At 45.0% G+C, this 25838-nt stretch overlaps 1 protein-coding gene across 1 annotated transcript in view; it reads left to right on the forward strand.

Moving 5' to 3' along the window:
* Positions 1 to 25838, forward strand: part of SORCS3 (sortilin related VPS10 domain containing receptor 3) — a 539459-nt gene that overhangs the window by 353062 nt on the left and 160559 nt on the right. The window contains exon 13 of the mRNA XM_089660701.1: positions 23072 to 23189. Coding sequence (XP_089516827.1) covers positions 23072 to 23189 — 118 coding nt within the window. The remainder of the gene's footprint in view (positions 1 to 23071; positions 23190 to 25838) is intronic.

Genomic DNA, 25838 nt, shown 5'->3' on the forward strand with positions numbered 1-25838 from the left:
AAGACATTTCAAAGAGGAAAATGTCATCCGCTGTCAGGGATACAGAAACACGGGCTTGAAAAAAAAAAATCTCCATTGCAGCCTTTTTATTAGGAGCCGAACAGCCTTTTATTATTCTGTCTGCTTCAGCCGGAAATTCAGATGTGCAAATAAAACGCCGCTGTTTACTGCTTATGCTACCTTTAAATTTCAGGCTTGGTATACATTTATTTAGATTTCCTATAAAACTTGCTACTGTGATCAAAGCAGTGAACAGGAATTTATGCCGTTCCCAAAACACTATTTCTTTTTAATATCAGTATTATTCTTATTAAGGCCAATATAAAAGGCACACATTAATGCAGCTCTTTATACATTATTGTATCATTAAATGCATTTTTTTTCTTTTAAATGCACGCAATATAAGTACATGAATTTGACCCAGTATAAGCATCTTGCAGCCTATGTACAGCAGAGCCCAGAGTCGGGGAAGGGAAAATAGTACAAGGAGCCTATGGTGCATGAGAGCATGTTGATAGGAGTAGAGTACAGAGCGAAGATGAGCTCATCAGCCTGCTGTTTTTACATTTCATTGTAGAGTCACGGGTTAGGAGAGGGGCAAGACCTGTAAATGTTTCTGTACTGCAGCAATAAAAGTCAGGTCTTGTTCCCTGCCAGTCAGTACTGTGTGGTAAAGCAATGTAAATCTCAGCACTGGATGGACAGAATTACAGTGCCTTTGCAGGTAAAATAGCTCCCTTATGTAAAAGATTTTATTAGAGGATTAAAGCTTCAATCACAATTGTCCAACTTTGGAGCGCAAATTTGGTGAAACTTTTGACTGAGATTTGACACAATTTTGGATGGGTGCGACTTGGATGTGACTTGTCCCTCTGCAAAGTCAGACATACTGTCGCACCACTGCTACATGTAAAACATTCACGTATGACTTTCATACAACTTTTGAGGGTTATGCTTGATTCACACTTCTGCGAGTTAGGATCCAACTTGTGAGACCCAAAGTGGCAGGACATGTGACATGCCATGTATCTCTTTGAGAGCTGTTCCAATTGACACTACTAAATTTGCTGTGACTTCAGAAAAGGTTCCTGAACTATTTGATGCGACTTTGATAAGCCTTCAGTGCCAAAGAGTGTAAAAGTCGTATAAAAGTCACATCAAAGTTGTATCAAATGTGAAAAATATACAAATCACAAATAATAGCGCAAACCAAATCACACAACTAAATATAACCACCACCAAATAAGTGCATATTAATACAATACAAGAGGGTTAGGAGGGCCCTGCTCTTTGGAGCTTACAATCTAGGAGGGAGGGGCTAGTGGTACAAAAGGTAGTAACTGTGGGGGATGGACTGGTTGGAAGAGTAGAAGATTCCATTATTAGCTGAGGGCAGGATAGGCTTCCCTGAAGAGATAGGTTTTCAGAGATCACCTAAAAGTGAGAAGAGTAGACGATAGTCTGATAAATTGGGGTAGAGAGTTCCAGAGGATGTGGGGAAGCTCTGGAGAAGTCCTGGAGACGAGTATGGGAGGAGGAGACAAGGGAGCTAGAGAGCAGGAGGTCGTGCGAGGAGCGGAGAGTACAGTGTGGTTGATATTTGGAGACAAGATTGGTGATATAATTGGGGGCAGAGTTATAAATGGCTTTATATGTTATTGTTAATGTTTTGAATTTTATCCATTGGGCAATCATCACAGACATCATCAGGGGAAGTGGCTACCACTGCAGCTTAATAAGATCCACCCCTAGCAACGAAGCACCAGGATCATACTACTGTCTGGCTGGCCAAGAAGGAATGTGATTGACCACTTGGATGGGAGCAAAGCCCCGTTCACTGCTGAATGGAGCAGGGAGCCCAGGGAGAAAGATTGCCTTTAAGAAAATTCCCCTTACATTGGTGGTCAGTGGGATGAATGACTCCCCTTACAATGGTGGCCAGAATGGTACCCTTATAGATCGGTTTAATAAGATCCACCCCTAGCAACGAGCCACCAGGATCATACTACTGTCTGGCTGGCCAAGAAGGAATGTGATTGACCACTTGGATGGGAGCAAAGCCCCGTTCACTGCTGAATGGAGCAGGGAGCCCAGGGAGAAAGATTGCCTTTAAGAAAATTCCCCTTACATTGGTGGTCAGTGGGATGAATGACTCCCCTTACAATGGTGGCCAGAATGGTACCCTTATAGATCGGTTTAATAAGATCCACCCCTAGCAACGAGCCACCAGGATCATACTACTGTCTGGCTGGCCAAGAAGGAATGTGATTGACCACTTGGATGGGAGCAAAGCCCCGTTCACTGCTGAATGGAGCAGGGAGCCCAGGGAGAAAGATTGCCTTTAAGAAAACTCCCCTTACATTGGTGGTCAGTAGGATGAATGACTCCCCTTACAATGGTGGCCAGAATGGTACCCTTATAGATCGGTTTAATTATCTTTTGGGTCATGCTATTGGCTCTGCCAAGTGCTGATGGACTTGGATCTATGAAGCCACTATCAGATGGGAGGTCAATTAGCCAAAACGTAAGGAATCCCTAGCAACCTCTGGAGGAACTCTGGAGGTTTCACTGATCCCTGGTTGAGAATAACTGATTTAGACAATATTTGCTTATGCCTGAGTTTAATGTTTCAGAATTATCTAAGGGATCCAGCTTTACCTTCATATCTTTTATTGCTTCTAGCTTTCTCCTCGGGCCATCTGGCCAGCCTCAAAAACAAATTCTTAATTACCATTAATATTGAAACACTCGCCATAAATAATTTATGACGAGGGCAGCTGGTCAATTTGTACATTATGTGCCGGGTATTGTGCGTTTGAAAAATTAATGAAAAGTTTAATTATAGCAGAATTTCCACTGACCTTTTCAGATTCCCTTTATCGTAAATCTGAAAGCACGTCGAAACCATTACAGGTTGCTATTAATTAGCTTCACTTTAATAGACGGGTAGTGATAAAGATAAGAAGCGGGTCATTTGAGAGAAGGAAAAGAAAAGACTTGACGTTGGGTGGCTTTGTGCATTGCTGAACATTCATACATGTTTTTTTTTCCTTTCTTTCCTTTTTTTTTTTTTTTTGCAGCCGTTGCTGCACGCGGCCAAAACTCATTTCAAGAACAATTTGGCAGGGGCAGTTCGTTGCGTCTACATTGTTGGCAAACAGGATGCTTAGCTGGTAAATCAAAGGCTCCATGGCATCTAAACAAGGCCATTAATACAGTCGCCGCTCTCTGAATCTCTACTAGCTGAATAAAGTCGAGATTTATTTTGGGAGGAAAGAACATAAATCATAATACTAACACGAGTTCTGCGGTTTAAAGGCGGCCCTAGGGAACATTCTGATGAAAAGATTTTTGTTTTTCTTTGTGCCGTTAAAGTAAATAATAAAAGATGTATTACATTAGCTAAACTGATCTTACAGGGTGACTAGATGGTTGTTAAAGTGGAACTCTACTATAAATGACTATTTCGGGTTTTGGTGGAGTGATTTGGGTTTGGCTTGACCTCCCACTGGATATCCTTCCATTCTCAGTTTTTGTATAATTATTATTATTATTATTATACAGGATTTATATAGCGCCAACAGTTTGCCCAGCGCTTTACAAAATAAAGGTAGACATAACAATTACAATACAATTTGGTACAAGAGGAATCAGAGGACCCGGCTCATTAGAGCTTACAATCTAGGAGGAAGGGTTGAGTGATACAAAAGGTAATAGTTTTTTTGGGGGGGGGACAGGGGCGGACTGACCATTTGGAAACTCGGGCACTGCCCAAGGGCCCGGGGTCAGTAGGGGGCCCCATGAGATGCCCCTGGTACCTTTTTCATAGGCTTTTATGAGTTTGGGCAAGGACACAGGGGCCCCATGATCCCCTATTGCCCGGGGGCCCCATGAGTTGTCAATCCGCCCCTGGGGGGGGATGGGCTGATGGAGGAAATAAATGGTAGTATACTAGGTAGAAGCAGGATAGGCTTCTTTAAAGAGAAAGGTTTTCAGGGAACGTCTAATGTTGGATAGATTAGGAGACAGCCGGAGAGGTTGGGGTAGATAGTTCAATAGGATGGGAGAAGCTCGGGAGAAGTCCTGAAGGCAAGCATGGGAGGAGGTGACACGGGAACTAGAGAACAGAAGGTCTTGGGAGGATCGAAGAGAGCGGTTTGGTTGATATTTTGAGACCAGGTTGGTGATGTAGCTGGGGGCAGAGTTGTGGATGGCTTTGTTTGTTGTTGTTAGTATTTTGAATTTTATTCGTTGGGCGAGTGGAAGCCAGTGGAGGGATTGGCAGAGAGGGGTGGAGGACACTGAATGGAGGCCAGTGGAGGGATTGGCAGAGAGGGGTGGAGGACGCTAAATGGAGGCCAGTGGAGGGATTGGCAGAGAGGGGTGGAGGACACTGAGTGGAGGCCAGTGGAGGGATTGGCAGAGAGGGGTGGAGGACACTGAGTGGAGGCCAGTGAAGGAATTGGCAGAGAGGGGTGGAGGACACTGAATATAGGCCAGTGGAGGGATTGGCAGAGAGGGGTGGAGGACACTGAATGGAGGCCAGTGGAAGGATTGGCAGAGAGGGGTGGAGGACACTGAATGGAGGCCAGTGGAGGGATTGGCAGAGAGGGGTGGAGGACACTGAGTGGAGGCCAGTGGAGGGATTGGCAGAGAGGGGTGGAGGACACTGAGTGGAGGACAGTGGAGGGATTGGCAGACACTGATTGGTTGGTAAGGTGGATGAGCCTGGCAGCAGTTTTCATGATGGACTGGAGGGGGGATAGCCTATGTAAAGGTATGCCAATGAGGAGGGAGTTGCAGTAATCGAGTCGAGAGATTACCAGGGAGTGAATTAGGAGCTTTGTGGTATTATTGGTTAAAAGGAGGCATATTCTGGAGATGTTGCGGAGGTTGAGGCAGCATGATTTGGACAGGGATTGGATGTGGGCCTGAAAAGATAGTTCAGAATCCAGGGATACACCTAGCACCTTGGCATGCAGGGATGGGTTGATTGTGGTGCTATTGATCTGGATCGAGAAATCAGGGGAAGAGGCACGTGGGGGAGGAAATATCATGAGCTCAGTTTTGGATAGATTGAGTTTTATAACAACCAATGATCTGTTGTAGATGGAACCTCTTGATTCTTCACTCTGATGAACATAGCCATTTATACACTATGGAACTGATTTACTAACACTGGAGTTCCCAGAATCTGGTGCAGCTGTGCATGGTAGCCAATCAGCTTCTAACGTCCGCTCGTTCAATTAAGCTTCAACAAAAAAACGTGGAAGCTGTTTGGTTTCGTTACGTCAGATTTTGCACTCTCCAGTTTTAGTAAACCAACCCCTATATGGACAAATCTACAATCAAGTGAAGTGTAAAGTTACTGAACCCCAGCAGCAGACATTTATTATATTGCAGCTCAACAATTCTTAGATGTGCTGGCTGCAGTGGTGTATTTAGGTTTTGTGCTGCCCTAAGCAACACAAAAATTGCCCCCCCCCCCCACGGAGAGACCCTGCCACTCACAAACACCCCCGCTCCCCCATGATAAGAGCCTGACATTGACCAACAACACCCCGCCAGCCAAGAGAGCCTTCCACTACCACCACCCCATACACAATGGCGAGAGCGAAGACACTCACCTTCACAGCTGCCGGACATCCCTGGGAACAAGAGTCAGGCTCTGCATACACCATCAAGCAGCCTGCAGCCTCTCTCAGATCCCGCCTGGTCCCCATGCTGCGTGTGTCCTCTCTTCCATCCCTTCTTTTGGGGGACAGCGCTGCCCCCCTGAAAAATGCTGCTGCCCCCCTGATAAAATGCCACCCTAGGCAAATGCCTTGTTTGCCTTATGGTAAATATGCCCCTGGGTGGCTGCCTTCATTTTCTTATTTAGGCTTCCTTTCCTCTGTTTTTATCTGGTAATCCAGCCAGTATGTTTGTTGTTTTTCAAAAGAACAAGCTTTCCATCAGTTACAGAGATGAGACAAACCATTTAACATTGGCAGGGGTGCTTACTATGATCAGTTTTTATTTATTCATGTCAGAAACAATTGAGTACTGTCCGTGATACTTTTTTTATTTGCACTAACATACAATTTTGAGGACAAGCTTTCGGGGTATGTCCCCTTCTTCAAGGTCCGAGCAGTACTATTAATCCCCAGCATCATCTAGCTCTACTGTCCCTGGCCTGTTCCCTGCATCCACTTGATTTCAGTTCTTTCAGACATGTAGTCATCACCTAGGCCACTATGCATGCAAATGCAGTCTGCCTAGTGTAGTGCCAGGCAGCCCCTTTAAGCCACTCGGCAGGACGTTGCACCCAGCCACAACTTATTCCCTGTCCTTCACTGAAAGAGAACAGGGAGAAGAGAAATGGACACAAGAATAATGAAGCAGGGTGAGTTAATGTTTTCAGGTAACAATGTACAGCACCCTGCAGGCACCTTCCACCAGACATGATCTGCCTGCACTGCATAGAGAACCAGTGATGGCATCACTGGGTCTAAACGTAGGTATGTAACGAAAAGGGAAAGGTTTTAAAAAAAACAATGCATTAGAATGTTGATAAAGGGGGGAAGAAAACCACAGAAGGCAAATAATAGGCAGATTAAACTTCAGCTTTAATATCATAGAAAGACATTTTAGACGAATACCGTGTATATAAAGTCAAAGCTTTTTTTTTGTTTGTTTTAGATCAGAGCAGGGAAGAGTTATATCTATCTAGTAATTTTCTGCTATGTCCAGCTGGGGAGAATTCTCTCCCTGTCATTGAGACACAACAGGATATCTCTTCAAAGTGAATGAAATTCCTATCTTTGAGAGCTGGAACAGGAACATTTGTCCCCATTGGTTGATTTTTCCTGACCTATTGCTCTGTTGGCAACCTAAAATTTAGTTTCTCTGTCAATTTTTGTCTCACAGAGACGGAGAAGCGTGATGGCAGAAAAAAGACCATAGAGTCTGCCCCATATGTTGGCAGCCCTAATGGGCACAAAAAAACAACCGTAGTCACTTTCTTTAAAAATTCTACCACGGGTAATAAGATAGAAAGGTGGGATGTGGTGGCACTGGCAGTCAAGCTAATGGTGCCCAGCCAACAGCAGAAGCATAGGAACATAGAAACATAGAAGGGTGGTGGCAGAAAAAGACCATTGGTCCATCAAAACTGCTCCATTTTTTTAAAACATTTTTTTGTATATGTGATGGGAGTCACTTTGGGTGGGGGGCCATGGAACCCAGCTCACTTTAGAGAGGTGGGAAGACCCCTGTCTCAGCTCCCCATATCCCTATTATGTGTAAGTCACCCTGTGCCTGTTAGGGGTACAGGGTGATCTGTCTTAATATTGGGGTGGAGGGTTGTTGATTGTTTAATGCCATGTGGTTGCATCCCATTGTTCTATTGTTTGTCTGGTTTGGGAGCAAACTATTATGGGATGTATGTGTTTATGTGTATTAGCTTAGTGGGGGGGTGTCTCCTGCAGCCCTCCCTCCTGATGGGACAGTCTGCTGGTGTGAAGTTTGAAAACCTGTGTGTCTCTTGTTGCTAAGTGTAGATTGCCCCATTCTGTGTCATTATGCAGGGAGGGGGGATTTCCCCGAGTGTATAAAAGCTAGTTCGAGTTTCAAATAAAGAGCTCCATGTTCAGACAGACTGGTGTTGTTTGGTCGGCTGTGGTGTCTGTGGTATTATAACGGAAGTACCCAAGCACAGACTGGGTCGGTTCCATTACAGTATAGATCTATGTATGTCCCTAGCATGTTTGAACTTTCTTTTGACTGACTCTCTACCTGTGTTTGAAGTCTTTTCTGAGCATCAACCACTCTTTTGGTAAAAATAATATTTTTTAAAGTGATACTTTTTTTTTTTTTAAACAACAAACATGCTATACTTACTTGCTCTGTGTAGTGAATTTGCACAGAGCAGCCCAGATTCTCCTCTTCTTGGGTCCCCGATGGCGCTCCTGGCCCCTCCCTCATGTTGGGTACCCCCATAGTCAGGAGCTGGCTATGGAGACACCTGAACAGGCGCATATGTCCATTCACACACAGAACCGCTGCTCAGCCCCACCCCCTCCCTATCCTGATTGGCTCACTGTCTGTGACTGACAGCAGCCAATCAGATTTGAGAGTCCCTAGAGAACCAAGGTTCTCATGGACATCATGCGGCTCAGGTAAGTATTAGGGGGGTGCTGGGAGGTTGCTGTATACAGAAAGTTTTTTACCTTCATGCATACAATGTATGAAGGTTAAAAAAAACCTGGAGCCTTTACAACCCCTTCAAGGCTAGTTTTGAACTTTCCTCCAGCGTTTGAGGTAAAAAAATATACCGTATTTTTCGCTCCATAAGACGCACTTTTTTCCCCCCAAAAAAGGGGGTAAAATGTCAGTGCGTCTTATGGAGCGAATATAGAGCGGCCGGTCCGGTATTTCCACCGCCGCCGTGCAGAATACAGGGCCGGCCGCTCAGCTCTGCAGCGGGACATTATGGAGAGGACTGCTGACCTTTGGGGAGGTGGGGAGCGGGTACCTGAATTGGACAGGTACCCGCTCTTACTTCTTTGTTCTTTGATCTTACCTGTTCCTCTATCCAGCGGCGCGCTGTCTTCCCGGCTTCTGTAGTGTGGGCACTGGTCATGACAGCCGGGTGCCAAGTGCGCATGCGCAAGAAGCGGTGCTTTTTGTGAATGGTAAGGCGGTACCTGGGACACATGACCGATCCCAGAAGCCGCCGGACCAATCACAAAGCGCAAGTGCTTCTCGCTCATGCGCACTGGACACCCGGCTGTCATGCCGAGCGCCATTACAGAAGCCGGGAAGACAGCGCGCGGCTGGATCGAGGAACAGGTAAGATCAAACAAAAACTCTGCGGAAGTAAGAGCGGGTACCTGTCAAATTCAGGTACCCGCTCCCCACCTCCCCAAAGGTCAGCAGTCATCTGTACTGTCCGCAGTCTCTGGTCATCCCTGTGCTGTCCGCAGTCTCTGGTCATCCCTGTGCTGTCCGCAGTCTCTGGTCATCCCTGTGCTGTCCGCAGTCTCTGGTCATCCCTGTGCTGTCCGCAGTCTCTGGTCATCCCTGTACTATGTCTGCAGTCCATTAGTTCAGAATTTTTTTTTTCCTGTTTTCTGCCTCTAAAACCTAGGTGCGTCTTATGGTCAGGTGCATCTTATGGAGCGAAAAATACGGTATATAAATTTAAAAAAACCCAGCAGACTCAATGGACCACTTGGTCTTTTTTATGCCGTCACTCTTCTATGTTTCAATGTCATGTCCCGGTGTTCTTTTGTAGCACAGACCCATAACAGGCCCCACAGGTTTATCCCAGGACACCCTTTGCCTTGTCTACACTCTTCAGGATAATTCGCTTCTTGGCAGATAATAGGAGAACAAGTAGCTCAGGGACTCCAAGCACAGGAAAAACTCCCAATTCAGCAACATTGGAGCAGATGTTCAAAGAACTAGAGCGATCAGTCATTAGGATCCAATACTCAGCTCTGTACTCACAATGTCCCCATATACTTGAATGCCTCAATCCAATATTGGTTAGACACTTCAAGAACTCCAAGGCCAGATCCTCAATGAATCCCCTTTGATTTGGCTCCAGCTACTCTCAGAAAATAGGTCCCCCCAGTTCTACCTGATTTGGGACCTTGATGAACTCCTGCAGACTTCAGCTACTACAGGCAACATCCCATCAGGCTGGGGGTTTCTCCTCCTGGCCAAGAACCCTACTGCACTAGGCCCCAGACTATTTGTGCACTCCTCAGCCACCTACTGGGCATCCTCTCCCCCATTAATTGTCTGAAACCACATAAATATTAATGCCCGGGGTCTGCCTCTTCCAACCCTCTACATTCTAGAATCCAATAAAAGGCAGGGGAGGCAGTTGAGCCTGCAACCAGGAGGACCCCTAACTGCCAAAAATAATCACACATTGCCCCATGTATTACAGAGGAACCAAAGAACTAAATGTACCTGAAACTACTTAGCGACTTATTCTAGGAGGGTGCTATATTTGTTATCAGCTTTGTATTGTATAAAGACTGCCCTCCTAAACCTTATTCACACTCTTCATGTATTTAAAGAATTTAATCAACCCCCTTTCCCTTCTTAAGGTGGTCACTAGGGGTGATCATGGTCACCAGGACAAATGAAGGTGTAAATCACCCCAGCGGGGACATAGACAACAAGAAAATATTGCCATCGGTCTAACCCATCCCTAGCCTAACACTGAAAATAAATGTCTTTACATACACTTTACGTTATTTCAATCTGGTAGTTATGCAGGCCATAGACGGGTCAAAAACCGGCCGATTTTTCTTTAAAAAAACGAAAAATCGGTCGTTTAAGCGGCCGATGTTACCAGCAATGGTAAAAAAAAAATCGGACGATTTTCATCCCATCTACAGCCAGCAAAAAGTGTCCCTGCAGAGAGCTCTGCTATTTCTTTGAGAGTTCCTTGACATTTATAGCGGTTGCAACAATGTATCTATTTGTATCCATTTAGGATACAGATGATTTTATTCGGAAACAAATAAATACATTGTTGCAACCGCTATAAATGTCAAGGAACTGTCAGAAGAAATAACGGAGCTCTCTGCAGGGACACTTTTTGCCGGACTGGAATTCTTCTTCTTCCTCTTCCTCCTCCTCCTCCTCTTCCTCCACCTCCTCCTCCTCCTCTTCCTCATCCTCTTCTTCATCCTCTTCTTCATCCTCTTCTTCTTTTTTTCCTTCTTCTTGCAGGTCACTGCTCATGCGCAGATTTTTTTAATCGGTAAAAGATCGGCCAATTTGCCCATCATTGCCACGAAAATCGGCCAATCGGCAAAATTGGCCGATTTTTTTCCAACTTTACCGATAAAAAAAATCTGCCAAAATACCGAGAAACGGCCGAACATTTAGCCCACTAACGATCCGAAAATCGGCCGATTTTATTTTCGGCCGAAAAAGCGGCCGATTTTATTTTCGGCCGAAAAATCGGCCGATTTTCGACCCATCTATGGCCTGCATAACAGTGGGTGGAAAGTTCTCTTCTCTTCCAGCATGACTATGCCCTTGTGCACAAAGCCAGCTTCAAAAAGACCTGGTTTGATAGGTTTGGTGTGGAGGAACTGCCCCAACCCTATTAAACACTATTGGAATGAATTGGAATGCTGATTATAAGTGAATTTGCTGCCAACACCAGTACGTAACTGACTAACAAATGTTCTTTTGGGTGAATGAGCACAAATTTCCACAGACACCCCCCCAAATGGAAAGCCGTCTCAGAGGCAACACACTATTAATTCCCATTTAAATGAGATTGTAGTGCATAGCACATAGGAGCTACAAAGGGCAAAGAACTTCTTAACTGAACCTGTGTATCTCAGGACTCTTCTGTCTAATAGGACACATCTATATATACATGGGCCTTGATGTCCCAACCCTTTACAAGGCACCAGCAGATCCAGGAACGCAGAAGCAGTGAAATGGTGGAAATGTACAGTAGTTGGTAGAATGATGAGACAACTTCTAGCAATGCAGTTTAAGAGGCTCCTCCACTTGTATGGTACTTCCTCAGGATGACTATGTACACCATACACCTCATTGCTTCCATTGAACGCTCTAGTGGGAGGCAGCAATTTTAATAATGTTTAACAGGCAACAATAAAAATGTGCAATTCCTTTCAATAATATGCCTAGGTGATGTCCTTTGGTTTCTGGTTAAGCAGCACATCTAAACAATATATACAAGCTACTATAGCAAAACTGACATTTACAATAAAAAACTGTGTTTAATTTGCTATTAAATGACAGCTCCTGGCAGCTTAAAGTGTTACTAAACCCATAACAGTAAAATCAATTTGTATATGCAGTAAAGCATGCTTGTTATACCCACTGTGGAGCCTAAGGGGTTAATTAAAAAGGATATGTAAAAAGGATGTTTGTCTTCTCTGATCCCTGATCCTCCTCTTCTTCTACTCTCTCCAATATACACTATATTGCCAATAGTATTGGGCCAGCCCTCCAAATCATTGGGTTCAGGTGTTCAGATCACCTCCACGGCCACAGGCATATACAATCAAGCACCTAGGCATGCAGACTGCTTCTACAAACATTGGTGAAAGAATGGGTCGCTCTCAGGAGCTCAGTGACTCCAAGCGTGGTCCCGTGATAGGTTGTCACCTGTGCAATAAGTCCATCCATGACATTTCCTGGCTACTAAATATTCCACGGTCAACTGTTAGTGGGATTATAACAAAGTGGAAGCAACTGGGAACAACAGCAACTCAGCCACCAAGTGGTAGGCCACGTCACATGACAGAGCGGGGTCAGCACATGCTGAAGCGCACAGTGCGCAGAAGTCACCAACTGTCTGCAGAGTCAATAGCTAAAGACCTCCAAACTTGGTGTGGCCTTCAGATGAGACCAATAACAGTGCGTAGAGAGCTTCATGGAATGGGTTTCCATGGCCGAGCAGCTGCATCCAAGCCTTACATCACCAAGTGCAATTCAAAGTGTCGGATGCCATGGTGTAAAGCACGCCACCACTAGACTCTAGAGCAGTGAAGATGTGTTCTCTGGAGTGACCAATCACGATTCTTTGTCTGGAAATCCAATAGACATGTCTTGGTTTTGCAGTTGCCAGGAGAACAGTACTTGCCTGACTCCTAAAGTGTAAAGTTTGGTGGAGGGGGGATTATGGTGTGGGGATGTTTTTCAGGGGTTGGGCTTTGCCCCCTAGTTCCAGTGAAGGGAACTCTTAAGTACATACCAAGACATTTTGGACAATTTAATTCTCCCAACTTTGTAGGAAGAGTTTGGGGATGGCTGCTTCCTGTTCCAACATGAATGCAGACCAGTGCAAAAAGCAAGGTCCATAAAGATATGGATAAGTGAATTTGGAGTGGAGGAACTTGACTGGCCTGCACAGAGTCCTGACCTCAACCAGATAGAACACCTTTGGGATGAATTAGAGCGGAGACTGTGAGCCAGGCCTCCTCCCCCGACATCAGTGCCTGACCTAACACATGCCTGTCTGGAAGAATGGTCAAACATTCCCATAGACACCCTCCTAAACCTTGCATGTACATGTAATCAGCACTGGGACAATCTGCACTGTCTAGACAGAGGGTCATGGGTTATGCAGCATCACAGGACAATGCAAACTCTTCCTACAAGCTTTAACCAGTGCTCTGCTGGATACTGATAGAAGTCACAAGACTGCTATATACTGCTGATTAGAAAAGGTATTTAGCAGTTTATATTTACTAAAATAATTGCATTTCCATGTTCTGTGTACTGTGGGGGACTAGATATAGTGAATGCGGGGTCCGGGGAGACCGGATATAGTGAATGCAGGGTCCGGGGAGACCAGGTATAGTGAATGCAGGGTCCGGGGAGACCAGATATAGTGAATGCAGGGTCCGGGGAGACCGGATATAGTGAATGCAGGGTCCGGGGAGACCAGATATAGTGAATGCGGGTCCGGGGAGACCGGTTATAGTGAATGCTGGGTCCGGTGAGACCAGATATAGTGAATGCCGGGTCCGGGGAGACCAGATATAGTGAATGCAGGGTGCAGGGAGAGCGGATATAGTGAATGCAGGGTCCTGTGAGACCAGATATAGTGAATGCAGGGTCTGGGGAGACCAGATATAGTGAATTCAGGGTGCGGGGAGAGCGGATATAGTGAACGCAGGGAGAGCGGATATAGTGAATGCAGGGTCTTGGGTTTAGTAACACTTTCATTCTGTTTGTAAACAAAACAGTCAGGGCTTCCCTTTTAAGGCCCATTAACACCAGAAAATGTTGCAGGAAACCCTCATTCAAAAGGCATCTGCTTGCAGTGTGTTGTGTAAAGTAGTGCATACACTTCTTTTGATGCAGTGCATTGTGATTTCAGCCATTTCAAATGAATGGACTGAACATTCACTGCATAAAATCACAAAGAAATCACACATGAATGCGAGCAAGCATTCATTTGTGACACATGGTGTGAATCAACCCTAAAAAAGGGCTTCTGCTTTATTTCCTTATCCTTGATGAGGTATTGGTATGGATGTCAGTGGGGAACCAAAGCATAAAAAAAAGTAATGGGATCCTCTCCCAAATTTCACACCAGACCCATTGGGTATTGATTTTAAGGAACAACCGAAAACATAAAGCAAGAAAAAAAACCTCAAAATCCATACTAGCTCCTTATGCGAGTTGTCATGGTGGCATGTTTTTTTTTCTTTTGCCAAGTAAGAGGGCTTTGTTCATCATCATTGATGAGGATCTCATCACTGCATGACTGACAATGGGTTTACATTGCGGGAATTTTTTTATTTTTCAATAATGTGTCTTTATTTACTATTTACATTTTTTTGTGAATGGGTAGCGGGTACTAAGTACCCCTTACTCATTCACACTAATGGGAGTGAGGTATCTGGGAGCCTGTGTATTTTTAAAGAGGGATTACAGATTTTGCAGACCCCCACAAACACCGAGCCAGGGTTGTGGGAAAGAGGTCCTTGTTTTCAACCCTCTCCCTGGCACGGTACCCTCCAAAAATTGTGGCCCGCACTGGTTGGTGCAGGACAGGAAGGTTTCATGCTCATCCCCCCACATATCCTACCAGGCTGAATGCTGAGAAAAGGGTCTGGTGTAGATTTTTTTTTTTGGGAGGGGGGGGGGGGGGCATTCTTTTTTTCTTGTTTTCTCCATTCCCACACAAACCAAAAGGTCTGGAATGAAATTTGGGGGGAATCTCAACATATTTTTTATTGCTGTTTTTTCCCTTTTTCACACTATCTCTGGCCCTTTGTGTACATTCACAGGTCAGCAAATACTCCTCAGCTTACAGCTGAATGGGCTGGGTGGGAATGAGCCTTTGGTTGTAGGGACATCATCAGCTCCCCAACAAACATGATCCCAGAGCAAGAAGCGATCACATTTAACAGCGGTAGTAATATAGCTACTAAATGTTTCACTTCTAGCTGCAGGTTCAGCTTGGCCAAATACCCATTTGGTTTGGCTATTTGCTGAACCTCCAATGACGCAAAATTTGGTCTGAACATGGGTTTGGAACAAACCGATGCTCATTCCTCTTGATGAAATATGTAAGCTTGTTGCTAAATCAATTAAGCCAAAATCAATCTGATCATCCCCATGATTGATATCCAAATGGTTCTTTTGTTGATATTTCCAAAGAGACTCACTGTTTGCCAGTGGCAGCAGGTAAATAAGATACAGTATATCAGTATATTGATGTAGAATAGACCACATTTTGCAAGAGTGAAAACATATCTTTTATCATTGGGAAGATTACACTTTTCTACTTTAAATTTCCTGTAAACCAAACGGTACAATCTATCGCTATTCCACCACATTTGCATTTTAATACATTATTAAATCCAGTCCCCAACACTTGCCTGACATTCTTTCTGAGCATGTTATCATCTACATGACCTCTACCCCTGTTGCAAGGAGATCTGTGTGTAGCCTATTGTTTACACGTCTTGTTTGCAGATATGCAGATCTCACTTATAGAAATCAGATACAAAAGGTATGCTAGCTGGCTGATTTAATTAACATGCTCCTTGTGCTACATTGGTTCCATTCGCAATGCTAATGCGTGTATTTTCATTTTTTGAAAACTCTTGGCTAATTACCGTAACTGTGCATGCATCTTAATGAATCTGTGTTATTCATAGTGAAAACATCTCAGCTGTGACTGTCATCGGTAAAAAGGGGAATTTTGACAGTCAGTCAACCGCGAGTCTCCAGATGGATTCCACTAGATGGAGTGTATCTCTTGAGCTGGGGGTTTTGGATCAGTTCACTTTGGATGAGAAAATGTTCATGGTTTAGTTTTCCAAAACAAATGGAAAACATCTGTACTCAAATTCCAAAAGCATACATAAATGTTAACATAGGTGGGGCTAAAGGGGCATGGCAACCCTTAATATTCTCAATTAATTTCCCTTAACACCATTGTGTGTCCTGTACCAACGTATTAGCTGCTGGGAGCCATCATGGCATCCTGTAGAGTACATGATGGGGACTCTGAAGTGTTGGATGTTATTGGCACCTGGAACTCCTTAGGAATGAAGGTTTTACAGACTACCCACTGGAAAGGTGAGTAATAAAGAGGATATAAAGAAAACAAACAGAGGGCGCACCGGCCTAGTGCAATACCTTAAAAAAACATTTATTGAAGGAATAAAGATAGGTATTGTACTCACAAATGACAATAATGTCTACGGCACATCATAAAGATACTAATCCACACTACGTGACTGTCTGCAATGGGAACCCTGGACTTCCAACAGGCTAACGGATTTCGAGGACTTGCCTCTTCCTTGGAGCCACTCTGAGGAAGAAGCAAGTCCTCAAAACTCATTAGCCTGTTGGAAGTCCAGGGTTCCCATTGTGGACAGTCACGTAGTGTGGAGTGGACAGTGCGGTTCTTTATGATGTGCCTTTGACATTATTGAGTACAATCAGGGCGGACTGACCATTTGGAAACTCGGGCACCGTCCGAGGGCCCGGGGTCAGTAGGGAGCCCCATGAGATGCCCCTGGTACCTTTTTCATAGGCTTTTTTGAGTTTGGGCAAGAGACACAGGGGCCCCATGATCCCCTATTGCCCGGGGGCCCCATGAGTTGTCAGTCCACCCCTGAGTACAATACCTATCTTTATTCCTTTAATAAATGTTTTTTAAGGTAATGCACTAGGCCGGTGCGCCCTCTGATTGTTTTCTTTATATCCAGTGCATTTGGACTTCCCCGGTCTTTTGAGGGCAGCAAGGAGTGCACATTCCAGGACATCTGCGATGTGGTCATAGCCTATGCTGAGTCCATTCCCAAGTGCAGGAGTATTTGGGTTTGCTGTTTTTGGAGTATTAAAGAGGGCCTTCCACTTCAGGAAAGGTCTGCCAACCATGTGGCCCACCTCTACCTTTCTTAAATGCTGAAAAAAACATTGTGGGAGGAAAAGTAGATTGATCCACTTGTAGAGCTCACCCACAAGAAGGCCCACTAGTTTATCCCAGGTTATTTGGCCAAGTTGATGATACTGCAACCAGGTACACAACAGTCACTCTTTCTGGCTAGTGGGTCTATGGGTGTCTTTTTTTATGCTCTATTGTAAAATGGACCATGGATAGGGATCAAGGAGCAGTGGGATGCTCCAGCAACACTGGATAATAATAAGAGGACACTTCACTTTATCAAAGCTTTTTAGCTCAGTCCCTCCAGTACTAGCAAAGTACTACTGAGCAACTCCGAGACACCATAGAAAATGTCCTAATATAAGGAAGCTCTGGCACTGATGCACAAGGAATAGTAGCAGCAAACAGACCCTAGGATCCTACACTCAGGCCTGTACTCACAATGTCCCTGGATACTTAAATGCCTTTTTCCATTATCAGCCATACATTTCTCCTGTGAATCTCCAGATGAGATCCTCAGTGAAATCTCTTAATCAGTTCCATAAAGTTTGCAGCTAGACACACCCCTTAGCTCTAGCATATCTGTGACCTCGAGCACATGTAGAACTACAGCAGGGCTTTTCCTCCTGTAGGGAACTTCTCATTTTGGACAAGAACAGGGCTGACTCAGGCCCCAGACTATTTTTGCACTCCCCAGCCATCTACTGGTTATGCTCCCCCAGGGATTGGCTGAGACAGCATAAACATTCAGGTTTCCGATTTGCCTTTCCGGCTGCCAACTACATTTTAGAACCCTCCAGAAGTCGGGGGGAAACAATTAAAACCTGCAGCCTTGAAGTCCAGGCCAGCCCAAAGCAATCACACACTGTTCCACTGACTACAGAGAAGCCAAAAGATCAAAATTTACCTAACCAATCAAGCAACCTATCTAAGAGGGTGCTACACACTTTTCCCTGACTTCTGTAGTGCAGGGGTCAAATTCCTGCCAACAGGACCTCTGGAAATGCCAAGTAGCCCAGATCTGAGGGGAAGATACAACAGCATAGTGCAGGATCATCTTCTAGCGCAATGTCAGCACCTCGACATCCTATGAAATCTTACCGGAAGAAGGTCACCCTCCCCAAGGTGTCACGGTAGAAGCAGGTGCAAGGTAAGTATATTATTGACCCCTCCCAAGGTATTGTTTTTATCCAGCATTTTATGGAGGTGGCCACATTGAACAAGAGGACCTTGTCACTGAGGTACAAGATCTGCTTTGAAGTACTTCTTTTACAAATTGGTGACAGTTTATTGTTTTTTTTTACTAGTTTACTTGTAGACATGGTCACTTGAAAATGTATCCAAAGGTATTTTTTTGTTTGTGAGTAGGAGGGGCTAAGTCTCTTATCAGGTTTATTTTTAGTGGGTCTCTGGTGGGAAGATTTACTATGTTTGTCCTGGCGCCTCTGATCAGTGGGACTGAAAGTGATTGGAAATCCAAAATGTTGAGTTGTTACCTGATTAGGAAATAGAGAGGAAGAGGGCACTTGTTTTGGTGCTCCCTCACTTAGGAGAGATTTATTTTAACTTCCTGCATCTACAGGACAGGAAGTGAAAGGGAATCCTCCAATGGCACACTGATTGTTTAGAAAAAAAAACCTGACTTGTATTGTAATGCAGAACAACTCAAATCAGCAAAAATCCCACCAAGACCCATCAAATATCATTTTTAAGAATGCTGCACATGTACAAATAATGGAGATGACATGTTGAAACTTATAGTATATACTGTAAGTCAACCGTTTCTAATGACCATCACCTGACATTCCTTTTCTGTTGATTGTGGTCTACTCTATTTTACTACTCCAATTAGGGCTGCTGTTAGAAACCATGGGGCCCCATGCAGCCAACCTGACAGCCCCCCCCCCAAAAAAAACACAGTCTGCTATGCTTCAGTTATGAATGAACACAGTGAGTGATCAGTACTGATCACTCATTGTGTTTATTCAACAAAGAAAGGGGCTGGCAAATGTGACATATTTTCTGGACCCTTCTTCATCATGAAGGTCCCTATTGTATGATTGCAGCTGCCAGTGGGAAGGAGAGAAGGGAAGCTGGCAGCACTGCAGGGGTTGGGGGTGCACAGGGGGGCCTGGGCAGCAGGGAGAAATGTGTGGTGCACAGGGAGCATGATGGGTGTTGCCAGGGGCGGACTGACAATTCATGGGGACCCGGGCAATAGGGGATCATGGGCCCCCTGTGTCCTTGCCCAAACTAAAAAAAAGCCTATGAAAAAGGTACCAGGGGCATCTCTTGGGGCCCCCTACTGACCCCGGGCCCTCCAAATGGTCAGTCTGCCCCTGGGTGTGGCAGAGGGGCAATTACTGGTATCGATCCCCTGTATAGAATTCTCTGCAGCAGCTAAAAGCCAGTGGGAGGGAGAGGAGAAGAATCCAGCTTTCAGCTGCTGCAGAGTGAGCCATACAGTGGATTGGTTCCAGTAATTGATTACCCTCCCTGCCCAAATCTGATTTACCCAGCTGTCTGGGCCCCCCTGCTGGCCTGGGCCCCGTACAGGAGGACTGGTGGTACCCCTTTTCCACGGCCCTGACTCCAATCATAATATATAGTATGTGTAATGGCAGCAACAGAGAAGACAGATTAGAACAGATGCTACTGCTGGATCTGAGCCCTGGAAGGAGAGAGTGAATTCATGAAAATAACATAATCCATCTATTACCACATTTCATCCAACACTCTAAAATTGGCCTTTAAATGATTTTTGATAACAGCATTGGTCATTGTGTATACACATTCTATTTTTCTTGTCTCCCCAGCTGATATTGCTATTGTTGCGACACGTAGTGTGGTCTTGTCTCCAGAGTAAAGCGTTGAGCTGCACGCATTAAATTAATAAACCTCTAGGTGCAATTTCTCTATTGATACAACTTAGTCTAGCCTTTCACATGGATGCACAGGAGTTATTATTCAACCCAGTCCGAGGATTGCTTTCATAATATCATTGCCTTAGCTGTCTATGATCTTTGTAAAAGTACACAGGTTGTCATAGCAATGTTAGGAGAAGATAGGAGAAGACTGACCTTCTTCTATATTAAATCTCTGTATATAATATAATTTCATTGTTAGCTAGGGTGAAAAAAGATCCGTTTCCAACATCTCACAAGCTCTTGTGGTTTTGATTTGGAGGAAGATAAGAAAAAACCCTGGGGATGTATGTACCATAATGGCGCTGGGACTAGTGAGCCAGGGAGCCAGTACAAAGACTTCAAATATGAAAATTTGGACCAGGGGTGGACTGACAACTCATGGGGCAATAGGGGATCATGGGGCCCCTGTGCCCTTGCCCAAACTCAAAAAAGCCTATGAAAAAGTACCAGGGGCATCTCATGGGGCCCCCTAGTGACCCCAGGCCCTCGGGCAGTGCCCGAGTTTCCAAATGGTCAGTCCGCCCCTGATTTGGACTACATATTGGAGCAGATTTACTAAAGCAGAAGCACTCAAAATCTGGTGCAGCTCTGCATGGTAGCCAATCAGCTTCTAACTTCAGCTTGTTCAAACTTTGGCAATAAAACCTGGAAGCTGATTGCTTCCTATGCAGAGCTGTACCAGATTTTGCACTCCCCAGTTTTAGTGAATACATTTCATTGTGTTTCTCTCTTGTCTCCTTTCCCCTCAGGGGTAATGGATGCTGTTATCCACCTTGGTACCTTTCTACTTTTTCTTTTGGAGCCTCCATTACATAAAAATCTTTAAAAGCTAAAAAAGTATGTAAGACACCTTTCTAATGGCCAAGACAGGAGCTTGAGACTGAGCATCAGAAGTCTCAACACCCAAGTATCTGAGATACACCATATGAGCAAAGATTTGAAGACACCTGACCACCACAGTCCTATGAGTTTGTTGAACATCCCATTCCTAAAACTATGAACATTAACATGGTGCTGCTTGAATTGTGGCTAGAACAGTGTCCACTTTCAAGAAGATTGTATTTATAAATATGTATTTTTCTATGGTTGAACTGGATGGACTTTTGTCTTTTTTCAACAGGACTGACTATGTAACTATATATGTTGATCATATCTGCCCCTTAATCGCCTCTTCTCAAGAGAGAATAAATTCAGTTCATCTGTGTTTTCCATTCTGGAAGTAATCATATTTTTTTTTTAGATCTGACTCAGATGTGACTCTGTTACTTTAAAATATTCCACCATTTTGGTCTGATAAAACAAGAAAAACAAAACAAAAAAACACAACATGATAGCTAAAAAAAAGATCATCTGATGGTGACCTCTTGGCGATGCTAATGATGAGATCATCCTACCATACTAACTAACTCTGGCCTAGCACATCTTTGAGTCCTGGGTATTCTCATTCATGTTTGGATGTTTTTACTTCTGCTTTTGCCTTCTCCATAATTTTGATATCTCTATGATATTTGGTATAATATACATCTTACATGGAGGGTTCTCTTGCCAGGCCAAAAGACCTGGCAGACCTCAGAAGTCAAGTGGAGAGCTCTCATCACATTAGACATCTGACATATCCGTCTTGAGAGCAATGGTCCATATCCTTCCTTTACAAGCTAACAACCATTTTAATTGAAAGTGGATCAATATGTCAGGAGTCTTCATTCATTGTGAATGAAGGCATCATCCAGTGTTATCATCTACTTCCTGGGCTGAGATGTGAGCTCAGAGATTACACAGCTATGTAACTCCTGGTGCCTGTGCAATTGTTGGCTGTGACAGATTGGCCCCTGCTACACCCACTTACTTTGTGACAGTGTTAGGTAGGTGAAGCGTGGTCTGGCAGGCAGAAAGCCCACAGAGCCCTGATTTGCAAAAAATGGTGTATTGCAGTACAAGAAAAACAGTACAATATGGCCCAGTGGGGAGACTCACTCGACTGAGGTACTATAAACAGTTCAGTGAGGAGATAACGACAGCATCTGTCAGGAGGAGCAGAGTGCAACCTGGCCTTTCTAACCCAATGGGGAGCTTCCTGAGAAGGCAGACGTAGTCCCTACTCTTTCCATACTTCACTGGAACTCTTCCCTGCTGTTAATGCTGTCCCTGAAAGATGGGTGACTTGTCCCTACGCTAGACACATGCATAAGGCACATAAAAACCCAGGGTCAGAGTCTTAAATAGACTCTGCCTGACCCAAGATGGCCACAAGTGCATCCAACCAGATTACTGGCCTGTGTGACCAAAGAAGTCAAAAAGAAACCCAGTCGCCCTTCACTTCGTCTCCCCACTGCCTTGCCTCTATGGTGCAGTGCCACGTGCAACGGAGAGCGCAGGCTGCACCTGCATACAACTAGATACACAGTTAAGTTGTACATCGTTGCAGTTTGATCACTGGGGGAGAGGAGACTGATGAAATCCTTCCTCCTACCTGCAGCGGACTGAGGACTTAATTTTACCCTAGGTAAATTCACTGATTGGAGCTCAAGAATAGCTTTATAACGAGAAAGGTGGAGCTTTCCCAAAAAGGGATACCCTCACTGTATATTATGTCATGTCAGAAATGTATCTGTACAGACCAGGGGCGGACTGACCATTCTGGTACTGCTCGAGGGCCCCGGGTCAGTAGGGGGCCCCATGAGATGCCCCTGGTACCTTTTCATAGGCTTTTTTGAGTGTGGGTGAGGACATAGGGCCCCATGATCCCCTATTGCCCGGGGGCCCCATGAGTTGTCAGTTCACCCTGATACAGACTTGTAAGGTCCACTTTTAATTCCAATTTTCTACAGGAAGTTACCCAGATTGCTTCCTTTCTGGCCGTAATAACATTTCAGAATATTGATTCTTTCCCGGATGGTGTGGTATTTGTTATGAGAAAACCATTTCATGGGGATATGCATGTTCTCAAAAGAGCTAATCTGAGAAATAGTTTGCATGCTCATCCAAGACTGCCTTCAGATCTTCCTGGGCAAAGAACTAAGAGACAACCGCTCATATTAAACTGATTGATACAACAGCAGTATTGATCGACGGCGCTTTCATTCCTCCGGAGGCCGAAATAGAAAGAAGTCCACAGCCTCCAGTCAGAGGAACAGGATTATCGGGAGAAACCTTTTTTTCTGATGATAAAAATGCCTGTTACGTTTAATAAGTGGAATAACGTGCTTAAGGCTTAACCATACTGTCTGTTTCTTTGCAGAGTGTTCGGACACTTCAGTCTCTTGTCAGAGTGGCAGCTGGTGAAAGTGGATTACAAATCTGTTTTTGGCCGGAGGTGCACTGAAAACGACTTTGAAAACTGGCATTTGCACAATCAGGTAAGAAAGATCTAAGTGGGCCGGGCATTCAACTAAAATCATAGCTGGTGATAAGAAAACAATGGCACCTTATCCCTGTCCACCAATAGTGGGGGCTACCAGGTCCTAGAGTTGGAAACCTGTAAAGTAAATGCTGAGCCGGCACAGAGGCAGACTAGTATGGTTGAGTGGGGTGACCTCAGCAAAATTTATATTTTCTGCAAAAGGTACTGGCCACCAGCCAACGTGGAAACTCCCAATTTCACAAATTTGAATGAAAAATTATTCTCTTTTTTTTTTAAGTTTTTTTTTTTTTTAGTGCCCATTCACACCACTGTGGTTATGTCGTACATTAACAAGGGCTGTGTTAAAGTAGTTGTAAACCTCTGAATGAAAAATGAACAAAGCCTATACTTCCATAGAGTGTACTAGCCAAAATCCAATGCACCTAGTGTGGTTCCTGTCTGCTCATTCCTTCCTCTGTTATCTGCATGAGCCACTTCTGACAGGCTATACCAGGGCAAAGACGATGAGGGGGCAGGAGCGGTGGCTGCCCTGTACATTGTGGTGTCATGTGAGTTGAAGCTTTCTATGACATGAAGGAATTGGGTGGCTTTGTAACTGATAGCCTAGTGATCTTTTAATTACAGTCAATGGCAGCCTGTGCCAGTACAAGCAGCATTGGTTACACACGCCGGGGGTTGCCGGTGCCGGTATCACGCTGTTTTTCTCGCCATCTATGGACTGTTGGTGGAATGGAATCCATTAATAACTCTCTTAGCAGCTGGTGCTTCTTTCTACTCTCTGCTAGTCTGCTATTTTGAGAAAGCAACAAACAAAGTAAATGTACAGTATCCATTATTTCTTGCTTTCTGGAATTGGTGAGCAAAAAGTGCTAAGTAAACATCATTACCCGGCCGGTTTTTCATTCTACACTTTCCTGGATCATGTTAATGACATTGCACGGCGCTGTTCTGCAAGATGTGTTTCGGATGCTAAGCAGTGTGCATATTGTTCCAGTTATTGCCGGAGATCTTGTGTTTGTGAAACATAAAGTGTAACTACATTAATCAACTGAATGTAAATACAATAGAAACGTTCCTGATAGCATACTTTCCCATAACTTGTCTGGTTGTATCGTCTCATTGCTCCCTATATCTAGAGTTACTCTTTAACCCCTCGCCTACCGGGCACTTATACCCCCCTTCCTGCCCAGGCCAATTTTCAGCTTTCAGCGCTGTCACACTTTGAATGACAATTGCGCGGTCATGCGACACTGTACCCATATGACATTTTTATCATTTTTTTCACACAAAAAGAGCTTGCTTTTGGTGGTATTTATTCGCCGCTGGGTGTTTTATTTTCTGTGCTATAAACAAAAAAAAAGCAAAAAAAAAAAGTTTTCTTTGTTTCTGTTATAAAATTGTGCAAACAGGTAATTTTTCTCCTTCATTGATGTGCGTTGATGAGGCTGCACTGATGGGCAATGATAGGAGGCACTGATAGGCGGCATTGATAGGTGGCACTGATGAGATGACACTGATGATGCTGCATTGATAGGCAGCACTGCTGGGCACTGATGGGCAGCACTGATGGGTGGCACTGCAGGGCACATGTGGGTGGCACTGATGGGTACAGATGGGTGGCACTATAGGGCAAAGGTGGGCAGCACTGCTGGGCACAGGTGGGTGGCACTGCTGGGCAGCACTGATGGGTGGCACTGCTAGGCAACAATGATGGGTGGCACTGCAGGGCACATGTGGATGGCACTGATGGGTACAGATGGGTGGCACTATAGGGCAAAGGTGGGCAGCACTGCTGGGCACAGATGGGTGGCACTGCTGGGCAGCACTGATGGGTGGCACTGCTAGGCAACAATGATGGGTGGCACTGCAGGGCACAGGTGGGTGGCACTGGTGGGTACAGATGGGCGGCACTATAGGGCACAGGTGGGTGGCACTGCTGGGGACTGATGGGTGGCACTGATGGGCACTGATGGGTGGCACTGCTGGGCAGCACTGATGGGTGGCACTGCTGGGCAGCAATGATGAGTGGCACTGCAGGGCACAGGTGGGTGGCACTGGTGGGTACAGATGGGCGGCACTATAGGGCACAGGTGGGTGGCACTGCTGGGCACAGATGGGTGGCACTGCTGGGCACTGATCATCAGGGCACTTATAATCAGTGCCCTGATGATCAGTGCTGGTCACTTCTCTGACAATTGTCACAGTGTGAGGAAAGTGCAGCTGATAACCGGCAACTGTATTTACCCGGTGATCTGCCGTGCCATTGGACATGGCTGATCACGTAGTAAAAGGCTGTGATTGGCCGTTCATCGTATCCCATGATCAGCTGTGTCCTTAGGACACAGCGATCACTGGAGGCGCCGGGCGCGTACCACTGGGGGTGTGTAGGGGGCGTGTTTTGGAATGACATCCATGGGCGTCATCACGGAACCAGACAGCCGCGCTGTAGCCGTCCTTCAGCTATAGTGCGGTATCGAAATGGTTAACATAATGTAATAGAAAGTTGACCAAAAATCACAATGATTTTTCTTAGAGCAGGGGCAGGCAACCTTAAAAAGGTAGAGGTCTGCCTGAGCACCATGGGAGAAGTCAAAGGTCACAGAGGCGCAGCGTTGCCTCCTCACCCCTGATTTAGATCTCTTCC

This window comes from Staurois parvus, unplaced genomic scaffold, assembly GCF_062004578.1.
Source record: "Staurois parvus isolate SC_StPar_1 unplaced genomic scaffold, SC_StPar_1.0 ptg001263l, whole genome shotgun sequence".
Lineage (NCBI taxonomy): Eukaryota > Metazoa > Chordata > Amphibia > Anura > Ranidae > Staurois > Staurois parvus.